This window comes from Monopterus albus, unplaced genomic scaffold (assembly GCF_001952655.1).
Source record: "Monopterus albus unplaced genomic scaffold, M_albus_1.0 scaffold84.1, whole genome shotgun sequence".
In the NCBI taxonomy this organism is placed as follows: domain Eukaryota; kingdom Metazoa; phylum Chordata; class Actinopteri; order Synbranchiformes; family Synbranchidae; genus Monopterus; species Monopterus albus.
The window spans coordinates 232,075-244,228 of record NW_018127964.1 but is presented as its reverse complement, the minus strand read 5'-3'; the positions used below and the strand labels follow the sequence as shown (position 1 = coordinate 244,228).

The window sequence follows — 12,154 nt, the reverse complement described above, 5'->3', positions numbered from 1 at the left end:
AGTAATAAAGTCCTGTTTTAGTTGTGTTACACTAGTTTCTCATCTGCTACTGTCTTCTTTATCACAAACAGACATTATGACTCATGTTCCTCAGTATCATATCAGCTTATTTCAGTTTCATCTGTAATTCGCGCAGTTCAATGAACAGTTACAGTTCTCCCAAGCGAGTACTTAAAATGTCACAACAACGCATTGCAAGTCTAAACTACTGCATTAACTCACAGCCATAAAAGATAAATCTTTAAGATGAACATTTTTTTTACAGTGTGACTACATTGCTTGGCAGTGCTCTGTGGAGAATGACAGTGCATTGGGTGCTTGGCAGTATAGGCTTTCATATTATCCTGTGGGCTAGTGCATTCATTTTGTTGAGTGTAAATAGGGCCTGCATTGTGAAAGATTGTGTATTTATGTTTGTGCTGTGTTACCTTGTATTGCGTAGGTGATGAGTCATTTGTGTGTGTGTTTTTTTTTTTTTTTTTTGCTGTCATTGTATTGACCGGACCTTCTGTTAAAGGGATGCTTGTTAACATACAGTTAGCATTCAGATAGAAAATACACCATAAGGATAAAAAGTCATGGTCATTAATTCCTGATGAGGGAGAGAGATTGGGAGAGGGGGAAGGAAAGACAGAGGAGGGAGATAGAGAGAGTAAAAGGCCTTTTTAGTAATTGGAAGTGGATTCCATTTAGGTGCTCTGAGTTCATATAATTATTTCTTGTTATTTCTTCTATGGATTATGTAGATTAATAAATTTGACCTCTACTTCTACCTCTTCCTCTCTCTTCCTCCTCTCTACCTCCATGTCTCACTATCTTGACATGCTTCCTCCCTCTCTTACTTTTAGTTTCCAGTTTATCTCCATTTTTCGTCTCCTTCCCTCTCAAGGAAAGTGCCCCAAAGTCCATCATTCCTACTAACCCTCCATCTTGACGCCATTATTTCTCCTCCTAGTCCTGTCTTCATCCCTCCCTCAAGAGGCTAGTTAGTTTTGGAGGATCACTTCACAGTCCTCTTCTCCTCTCTCCTTTCCCTTTCTTAGTGAGAGAACTGCAAACTCCCGGCTCTCTCCCCTATTTTCTTTCTATTTGTCCTCTCATGGTCCTCAGAGCTGTCTTCAGCAGCTGGAGGTGCAGGTATTGGGGTTAGGACTAGCCTCCTGGCTCCCCTCTGGAGTCAGTGGTAGAGGTGACAGAGGGGACTCCAAGGCCAAAGTAGGGACCAGGGCTTGGGTTGGTGCTGGGGCTGTGACCTGGACAGGAGAAACTGAAGCTGGAGCAGTGGCTAAAGAAGCTGCTGGGGAGAGTGGGACCACAGCACCTCCTGCTCCTCCTCTACCGTCCCTCGCATCTCTTTCTCTGAGTAGGTGGACCAAAGCAGCGTGCTGGGCGCTGAGGGTGGCTGAGAGGTGGGCCGGTAGGGCGCTGAACCCAGCGGTGAGCTGCTCCACCCGCTGTTCCAGGGACAGCATCTGGCGTTCCAGGTCCTCACTGCGATCATTGAGCTCTGACATGAGCTCATACATGACACTCTGCATCTGTGAGAGTAGAGGTGAGGTGAGGGGAGAAGAGTGGGAGGTGAATCAGTGCAAATGGAATATTTTCATGGAAGGAGACAGATTGCAATAGACATAAACGGTATTATGACATTTGCTTTAATAAAGCTTATTTAAAATACTTCTGGATCAAAAAAGAAGAAACCGCAAAGGGTGTTTGAGGTTGAAGTAAAAGTGAGAATAGAGCAAGCATGATGCTTGGGAGGAGTGATTAAGACACCGAGCAAAAGAGGAAAAAATGTTCAAGAGGGAATAGAAGCTGGAATGAAGAAGAACCTGGAGGGAAGTCTCTGTGTGGCTGCTATAACACTGTGAAGAAAGAGAGAATACGAGAGAGGAGAGAGAGAATGAAAGCAGGGTGTGAGCATCCCTGTCTTGTACATTTTGGCCTTCGTAACCATGGTAAATGTTTAAGTGGCCAGTTGAGATGTAGTCAGAGATTGTATAACTGAAAAATATTTAGTGCTAAAGCAGTGCTCCCTGGAAACACGGCAACACAGACACCTTCACTCCATCTCTTTCTCCCTCTTACTGAAGTCTCTGTCACACTCCCTCACCTCCGTCTCTCTTTCACAATCACACACTCTGACATGCAAACACACACGCACATACATGTGCGCTCACATTCTCACTCAGGCACCCACACAGCAAAAAAAAAAACATGAGCACTCCCCTTCTTCATCTCATTTCCTCCTCTCTCTTTCACTCAGTTATCCCTGTTTTAACACTTGTTTGGTTGCTAGGCGACACAATGCCAGAAATGGGCAGGTCAGCCTGGAAACGGAGGAAAGTTGTTGGATATTTTGTACCTGTTAGGTATGTTAGATATGACTTACTAACCTGTGTGACAGTTATTTGTCGGCCAAGTGTGTGCCCTGCATAATGTGTGTCTCACCTTTGAGAGGTCCACTAGTGTGTTGGCCTGATCACTGAGTTTCCTCTGCTCCATTTTTACACTGCGTAATCTACAAACATACACACAGATGCATGCATAAAATACACAAACACACATACATAGTTGAAGCCTGGTAAATACACAGTGGCCAGTCCAGAAAGCTAATCCCTCTGGGACCAGACAACAGCACAGTGACACGGTCACCTTGTCCAGCTGCATTTCTACCTGCAGTGTGTTGCTGGATTGGAATGTACAAATACAGCTAACACACAGTGTGCCTTTAAATACTGTAATTTTATAATGCAGGTGAAAATATACATAGATTTAATGTAGATCTTTTTGCTCTAAAGTAAATAAACATGGCAGAAACCTTCAGGGGAATAAGGTCTACAGGGAAATGAAACGAAATGATAATGAAATAAATGGATGATTTTATGAGGCTGCACCTCCAGATGAACTTGTCTTTCCACTAAGCTAACAGATTTAAATAAAAAATGTCCTCATATCTCCATAATATCACCTTGTTACAGTGTTTAGAGAGTCAACCTCTCATCTACAGTCCACATGCTTCAGGTTTAACCTTTTTATTCAACAATGAAAAGAGTCCTAGGTCTCCTTATTAATGTTCTCAAGTCAGACTGAACTGTTCAAGATCAAGAGAGCAAGCACTGTTAAAGGGTCACTTCATTTGGATGCTAGACAGAGAGAGTGCCAACATTCAAATGTAAGGAAGCAGTGCTGTCAGAGAACTGAAGTATAGTATGTGGTTATCAAGTTCTGTTCTATTTGTGTCAACAAACGCTGTTTAGTTAAGATGATCGGAGTGTCTAACAGTACACAATGCACTGATTATCCAGTCCCACAACAGTATTTGCTTTGAGTGAACCTGCCCTTTAGTAGATGATGATTCATTAAGTGTGTGTCCATGAATCTCTTTGTGTGTGTGTGTGTGTGTGAAGGGACTTATGTACTTTATCTGATTATCGGTGTTGATTCAGCCTGTGGGTGTATAGAAAGTACAGCTGATTTCAAAGGCCTCATCAGCTCAGCACGGCTATGTGCGTGTGTGTGTGTGTGCGCCTATTAGGTGTGGTCTCACTGATGTATAGCCTGGAGGAACTTCCGCTGGTGTTTGCGGACCCTGGAGTGGTCAATCTTCTTCGTCAGCTTTGTGTGTTTGTAGATGAGCCAGGTCTCCCTTAACACGTTAGCTGCCGCGTTCTTTATCTGCGCCCAGAGAAAAACACAAATACATACATATTATTATTAGCAACAGGTAGCCCTTGGCAACTGATGTGGGCAACAGGTTTTCACAACCTCTCTCTCTTTTCCCACCATTCTCCTTTGTCTCTATGCAAAGAAAAAAAAAGAACCCACTGTTGTCTTTCTTAGAGGCTGCCCTCATTCTGTCTGACTCTACACACACCAGTTTACTTGCCAATGCTTTTCATGCATGCATAAACAGTTCTCTCCTTAGGGAGATTTGGCAATGAGAACCAACAGGAGTCTCTCCCTCACAAACACTTCTTTCTTCTCTTGGTCTGTTTTTACACCATATTATATCTTAGACTAACGCAAATGGGTCACGTTATCCTGGCTGGTTGATTCAACACATTACCACCACAGTTCATTAAAACTAGTGATCTCCCACTTAAATATGACAACAGTTGAAAGAAACAATGATGGCATGAGCTGTTGCTCTTCAACTACCTGTCAAAGACAAACAAAATTGCCTGTGTAATGATGCTCACTTACAGACAGCCTGACAGCCATCAGAGACAATAACAGGATGCTTAGTTTTCTCCATTTTACTGGTCAGACATAGGCTTCAGATGCTTTTAACTCATACCATCAGAAAGTGAGATTGCTGTCATTTAATAAATTACAGATTCAAAATGTCAGTGCAGGCTTGTGGTTCATTTCTGTGAACAAAGATCAGGATTCTGTTACAGTATATCCATATAAGCTCCTGTATGTTTCATGTATTATATAGGTTTCTATGTAATTACAACACAGGGGTCTGACACCCAGTGAAAAAAGCGTGGGTGGATACCACAGAGCAGGGAGAAGGGAGAGAAAATCTGTAAGGACATAAATTGAATGAGAGACTTCAAAGAGATGCTGAACATTGAACAAAGAACAATTATACCCCCGTCTGAGCAGCACAAAAGACCCCGGCAGCTTGGCTAATCAACACCCATCCACCGCAGTCAAGGACTGCTCACACATACAACGCCTACACATGCACACATGCAGACGTACAGTAGACGCACTGCTGGCTACAGATGAAGAGAGTAGGAGGCCCCAGGCTTTGCAGATGTGTTTTCAATGACACAGAGGAAGTCAAACCTAAAGGAGCCTACAGAACCTACATTAGATTATACAAGGCCCCTTCAGGAGCTTGAGTCATGGAGCAAATTTTTCACGTTACTGGTCAGTCATTACAATTTCAGTTCTTATTTACAGCTGACAGCTACTGATAAAATATTCAGTATGAAAAGTTGTAGATAAAAATGTTCATGTTTAGTTCACATGACATGACTTACTCTAATTGAGTCATTTACTGAAATTGGCTTGAGTAGTTGACCTCAAAAATAATTCTGATGTCCATCCCTATTTTAAACTCAGCCTGACAAACAGGGTTTTCATGAGTCCTAAAGTCAAAAATCCATGAATCTAAATTTTAGGCCTTAATCACTGGGTGGGTCGGGAAAGGCGGCCTCCAAAAGAGAAGTGCCCCGGGTCCTCCAGGACCAAAGCCCAGCCCTGGTTTTAACCATAGACCAGGCTACTGAAGAGCAGATCTAAAACCCCTTGTACACAGTATACAGGCCCATTAGTAAACTGATGTCAGATTCGATTTATCAGTTGATTAATCACTGTAGGGTGAAATGTGATGAATGATGGCATCTTGTGTCTGTTAGGCTGGCTCACTGGAAGTTTTCACTGAAACATCCAACATTTATCCAACAGTGCAGAGGGAGCCTGGGGCACCGCTTTAGGCCATTTAATTAGATGATGCTAAGGTTACACCCTTCTTTTAAATCCCGGAAACCTCTCAACATGCATGAGAGATTGTAATTTACAGTTAATTGCCCCCAACACCCTCTTTATTCTCTCTCCCTGCTCATAGGAGTTAATGTATAAACTGAGGCAAAGGCGGTAAGTCCATTAAAAAGAATAAAAGACTCAACATGGACCACTAAGAACACTCCACTGGAAATCAAATGACAGCAGCAGCTGTCAGAAACAACACGCGTAATGCGGCCGAAAAGTGTTAAGTGAACTCAATTAAATGGCCAGACGAGGAAGTGTAAAACAAAGCCGTCTCTTTATTAAGAGAACTAACGTTGAACAAAAGAAAACACAAAATTCACATGTCCGAGGTCAGAGCCAGCAAACACATCCAACAGAGGTGATCCAAAATACGTAGTCCAGAGGGAAGTCAGATATCATACACTGTGGCAGTACGAGACAAGAGGGCAAAGCAGAAAGGAATATACCAAGGTAACAATCCAGGTCAGAAACACAAAATACCAAAACCGAAGAAAATGCTGTAAAGTCAGAGCTGGGGTCTAGAACAATCTGGCAGCGTCCTGGTGGGAGGACGCTGCCTAAATAGAGGTGTAAACAATAACGAAACAGGTGAAACCAATGTGAGTGATGAAGAACGCAAAAAGACCGAAACTAAGGTGAAACCAAAACAGGAAGTAACGTCAAAATAAAAGCCAGACAGGAAGCAGCGGAACCGAATCATGACAGTAGCAGCTGTTCCTGGACCATATGGCTGGCTTGAGTCGAATATCTGTTTGGACTGCTCCCCTACATGGCACACCTTATGGCAGGTACATGTGAAACATGTTGAGAGAAGGGGTTCCCATATCTTAGCATGCTGGGCAGTTGATGACATATTGTGGAGAACAAATCAATCAGTACAAATAGAAAATGTTTAAAGATACCATTACAGGTAATACTATTAATAATAACAGTAATGTTACCAACTTTTTTTTCCCAAAAAAGCATGGACGCAAAACTGGGCTCTGACACATCATTATATATAGAGAGAGACTGAAGAAGAAAGAAAAAAACTCTGGCCATAAGAGAGCCTTAATGATTTGTGTATGCAATCAGTAATTAAGTGCTGCGATGCCAGTGGTACAATGGTGCTTTCCCCGAGAGCAGAAAACAAACAAACAGGCCAGTTACCTTGACAACAACCTCCCACTCATCCATGTGCCACAGTGACATGTGGCCTTACCTGCTCTAACGTTCCCCTCAAAGACATGGTGACGAAGGGAAGAGACAAGTCTCACATACATAAAGACACACAAAAATTGTCACAAATAAAAAAAAAAAATGCACACAAAGAAGAAAAAATAAGAGAAAATGTTTTTAAAAAATCTCCATCTTAACATCTAGAGCAAAAGCTGAGGAGTTAATTTAGGTTCAAATTAAAGGATCAAACTAAAAAGAGATCAAAGAACATTTCTAAAAAATAAAATAATTGGTTCCTACTGGTGAACTGATACATTTTGTCTCCTGCATGAGATAATTTAATTCAAACAATAGAGAATCTTTACAGTGCTATGTTAATAAAAGGAAAAGTACGCTCAGGTTCAACTGGTAAAAAGAGAAAAACACCAGAGAGCAGTGCAAATGAATTTAATGAGAGTCAAATTAATTTTTGTCACTGTCACAATATGTCTGCACTAATAATGCTACAATTGGCTTGTCAGTGAATTCAAAGGCTTTAGGACGAGCAGTTCTTTTTACTCTGAAAAGTTAAAGCTAGTGCAGTAAAAATCCTTGTAGGTTTGATTGCTCTCATTTGGCCTGTGGTGCAAACAGTAGATGGACCTCCTCCTTAACCAGAGCCCAGAGTGCAATGTGAATATTCAGAGAGGGCGAGGCTCTGAATGTGCTATGGAGACTTTGTAAAGTGCTCTGATTTAACCAGTGGTTATGGAGGCAGGGTACACATTCAGAGTGCAAATTTATAAAAAGGCCTAACATTTTCAAATTTGCAAAAAGATTTAGAAAGCTTAAAATGAAAGTACTGACCTCAGAAACAGACTGTTATAGTCATTTTCACACAGTCAAAAAGCTTGTTGCTTCAGTGTGTTGCATTTAATTGACAGTGCCATCAAACAGAAGGAGACACCACTCTACTCCACTGACTTAGCCCTTACAGTCATGGATAGGTTATGATACAGTGCGCCCATGGGTACAGACATATAAAACATCTCTGCTTAGCTATTTTGTTTCCCCTTTTAGTTGCTTTACATCTTTTTGAGGTATTTTCTTACTTGTTTTTGTCTGTGAGGTTGATTTGGATGTTCTTGTGTTCTTTTTTTCTGGCTGTTTTGTGTCTGTTTTACATCCCGCGGGCCCCCAGGCCTTTGCCCAATAGGTCTGTTCGGTAATCCATTCATGCTTACAGTAATTGTGCCCTGATTTTTTTCAGTGTGGAGAGTGCTCCGTGAATGTTCAGGGCAAAGCTCTGACCAGATGGACTTCCAGCAGTGCTCTAAATGAGCCAATACTTCAACATGAAGCCCCAGTAAACTGCTGCAACCAGGGTGCCAGCCTTTTAAACGTCTTTAACACAACATCACACATGGACCCTACGCACATGGTCGACTTAGGTGCTATGTTACCTACTATTTAATTCATGTCTGTGTTAATCCTATCAGGAGGGAGAGCACATCACTTCTGTGAACACTGCACAAACAGCAACCCTGTGCATTGAACTTTGATGGCTTTAAAGCACATCATCCTCCCTGATTAGATCTGTGCCACACAAGATTTCAACATTAAGATGTCTCCTTGGGTGTGTCTGAAATCGGAGGATGAAACAAGAGGAACACTCAAATGATTTAAAGTGAAAATATTATCAAACATGTTGAAGTGGGCCTCAGACTGTCAAAAACACACATTTGGAATAAAATGGTTTGTACAGTGCACAAATGTCTGGGGAAAAGTGTACAAGTTCATTTGCTTGTTATAGGGATTTAACTCTGTACTATTTAGGTCCTTTTTTTACATAACACATGTGCAAAGATAAAGGAAACATCAAACACTGACATTACCAGAAACCGTGTCTACGGGTTAGGAGCTTCGCTGATTGGCATTTAATTGACATTCTTGCTAATCCTTCAAAGGGAAACGACACTTCAAGTAGAAAGTTGGTGTTTGTGTGTGCTCTCCTGTCTATCGTGTGTGTGTGTGTGTGGCAGGTTGTAGAGTCTGTCGTTGCATTATTCATTTTAAAGCATTGATAGACTGTATTCTCTTGTTAGGATGATATGACAGTGAACAGCCCCAGTCATATATCAATCAATGTGCATACAACAGCTTTAATCATTGGGCTTTCTGTAAAATACTTGCATAATAAAGGACTCTTAAGTGTGTACTAAATTATGAGTGTGCAGTCACACACAATGAACACAAAAATAATTCAAACCAAGTCATTTATTATAAAGTTGTTTCACTGCAGGGGACTTGACAGTTCGTAGGCTGATTTAGGCAGGTAGAGCTGGGCTTAACAGAATGTAGCTGCGCTGGACAACGAGTGCTGGGTTTTTATCTAAACAGAAAATATATACCATGCTTTATCACTGCACATTCAACGTAATATAAAGGGAGTAAACATCTATCACTACCTGCGGGTGGGGGGTTGTACCATGCCGTTATAAATCTTTTAAGCCCGTCAGTAAGCAGCACCATTTTCCAGACCTAACCTACTCTTAACACAAGGCATCCCTGAACCATATCCTCACCCAAGCAAAGAGCAGATGTGTGGCTTGACACGCAGCAAAGAGACAAAGACTAAATGTAGTAATTCCAAGTTCACTGTGTCCTATAACTGTGTCACTATGTCTTGTAACACATTTTGTATAATTAATAGCGCCAAATAAAATCCAGTTAAAATCCTTACATCAAACAAAAAAGATTGGGGACAACTGATTTAGATGGTCAGCAGCTGGATTCCCGATTATAAGTACTGTGCATGCAGGCACACACATAAACACACACAAGGTTAAAGGTGTTAAATGTCTGACTGACCTATCCAGATGAGATGAAGTGAGTGTCTTACTCCAATAAAGTCAGATTGTATTTGGCTCCTCTGTAGATAGTTTATCCAAGCTGAAATGATTGATCACCCTGTCCCATTCAGTCACCCAGATACCTTTCTGCCAAAATATACCCTACATTTTTGATATGGAAGCTATTTTTAAAACTTGGGTCTGTATAAAAAATTGAAAAGGATCGGAGGAGGGAGGGGGTGAAAGATGGAGAACAGGAGCGGGGCAAAGAGACAAGAAAAGGAGAGGGCAACAGAGGAAGGAGAGGAGAGAAGATGAAAGACTGAAAGAGAGAGAGAAAGGAGTTTACTGTAAGAGAGACAAATGTCAGAGGAGAGAGGGGGCGGTAGGGTGGAGGGGCATGGGCCATGTGGGAGGAAAACGATCGGAGATGGCAAGAAAGAGAGAGACAGTTAGTGGGGGAGTAGAACAGAGAGAGCGAGAAAGAGATGACCTTTTATTGCCTTAACTCACTCAAATATCATGGTATTCTGCTGCAACAATACAGGGGGATAATGTGATGAAGTAGCTGGAAGGGTGATGGAGGGGCATTAAAAGGCCAAGCCATTAGTCGGGCTCTCCACCACCTTGTCTCCCGCCTCCAAAGATATCCTAAAATATAGTGTTAAACCCCCCCACAGGACCATGAGCCATAAAAACGGTATTTTTAGAACTTACATTTCCGTTACAGGCCGATTCATGTTGCTTTTTAAACACTTATTTATTCATTCATTAAATGTGGGTTATTTTGCAACAGTACAACACACTCATTCACAAACACTGACACCATACAAGCCTACACACCCGCTTGGTGAGTTGCGTGTCCATCATGAAGTTGTGTACATGTTTCTCAGCCTTGGTCAGCTCCAGCTTCCTGGCTACCACGGCAACCACCAGAGCTGTACAGCCAGCACCCTGAGAAAGGAAGGACAGACAAAGGAGGAGGAGGAGGAGGAGGAGGAGGAGGAGGAGAACAGAACACTGAGTCAGTCAGAACAGAGGAGGAACTGGTTGGCTTCTGGCCTGGGAATTAGCCCAGATGAATGAAGGGAGCGAGGACAAATATAAAAAAACAGAGCTGCACAACAGAAGGAGAAGTGAATGGGAGAGAGGAGAGGATTAGGAGGGATAGCTCTGTTCCAGATCCACATTTCCTCATGTTGAGAGACAAGCCAAGTCTATTTTCACTTCCAATCCATCTGGTGTGAGATTCCCTCTATATTGTCTCTATATGTAACTCATAAATATCCCCCTTATACATTAAAAAACACATCAAAGATTGACACCATGCAATTATACTTAATTAGATGCTGTCACTCTGAATTACATGGTGTCGGTCTGCTCCTGTCACCAGGCACTTGGGGCCTTCTGGAAGTGTGAAGCACCTACCGGGTTGTATGCATTCCAGCTCGACCCACATGGAACATATGGCAAATTCATTTGGGAAAAAGTGACAGCAGTCTTTCAACCAGAAAGGCATGCTTGAGAGGAAGAGAGGAGCAGGAAAACAGACTTAATTAACTTTTAGATTAGAGACAGTTTTCAGTGGGTCTGTTGAGTGCTCACAGGTTCTCATGAAGGAGGACGCATCAAGAGTTAAAAAGGGAGAAGAGACGGAAAGATAAGAGCTATGAGTAAATATAAATGGGGAAGGCAGGAAACATGAAAGGAGGGATGAATTCAGGAGGTGAGGGTGGGTGCATGGAATAGGAGGAGAGAAAGACGGAGAAGCAATGTTAATGAGGTCACATATCTCCTGATAGGTAACAAATTAAGATTAAGAGTGTTAAATGATAATGTATGAGTGCTCCTCTTTCCTGCTTGTGAATGTGTGCATCTCACACCGGGTGAGAAAGGGAGAGAGGAAGAATAAAGGAGAGAAACGTAGTGAGAGTGAGGGGGCACGCAACATTTTGAAGCTTGTAGGAAATAGCCGAGACTTCACCAAGCACACTCTTGAACGATACGACAGGTTTGCCAAGAATAACTTTGGCCAGGGTCAGTTGAATGTAACACACCAACAGGCATTAGTGCCCACATCCATACACTCATCCAGCCTATTTGTGTTTATTCACAAACTATGAATAAAATATGATGAGAGCCAATGGAAAACCCTCAGAGCATTCAGAGATGTCTGAGCTTTAATACAGCACAGTATTGTTGTGTGCACTGTGCATGTACCCAAAATGTACATGTGTTTGCATGTGTGTTTGAAATTGTCCACCTTGGTCAAAAACAGCGGGGTGCTTGGTTTGTCAAGGCAGGCTTTGTGTGCATGTGCATATATGTGCTGGCGAGTGTCTATGTGTATGTGTGCATAAGAGTTTGTTTGTGTAAATGCCTGTATCCATTTGATTCCAGCAGGGTTCCCTGTGCAACCTCCACAGAGTGGCACAGCTGATGATGGCTGTGCCGCTGTGATTCGTTTCATACGCCTGGGTGTTTCCCTCGCTTCCTTCTCTACAGCACAGCTATCCACCTAGCTGTCAGGAGAGGGGGAATCACCCGTCTGTGCTTCTATGTAACAGCCACACTGCAGGTAACAACTGCATCTCTTTAGCTACAGGCACAGAGACATCTGAAAATGGCTTCTCATGCAGGTCAGCAGGCAGAGAAAA

General features: G+C 42.3%; 1 protein-coding gene across 2 annotated transcripts in view; it reads right to left on the bottom strand.

The window, feature by feature from the left end:
* Positions 1-872: 872 nt before the first annotated feature.
* Positions 873-12,154, bottom strand: part of kcnn3 (potassium intermediate/small conductance calcium-activated channel, subfamily N, member 3) — a 45,920-nt gene continuing 34,638 nt past the window's right edge. For both annotated transcript variants that reach the window (XM_020607130.1, XM_020607131.1), the window contains exons 7-10: positions 10,341-10,451; positions 3,551-3,678; positions 2,452-2,521; positions 873-1,538 (exon numbers count right to left, since the gene is read on the bottom strand). In XM_020607130.1, the coding sequence (XP_020462786.1) occupies positions 1,119-1,538; positions 2,452-2,521; positions 3,551-3,678; positions 10,341-10,451 (729 nt within the window). In that variant the 3' untranslated portion in view covers positions 873-1,118. The remainder of the gene's footprint in view (positions 1,539-2,451; positions 2,522-3,550; positions 3,679-10,340; positions 10,452-12,154) is intronic.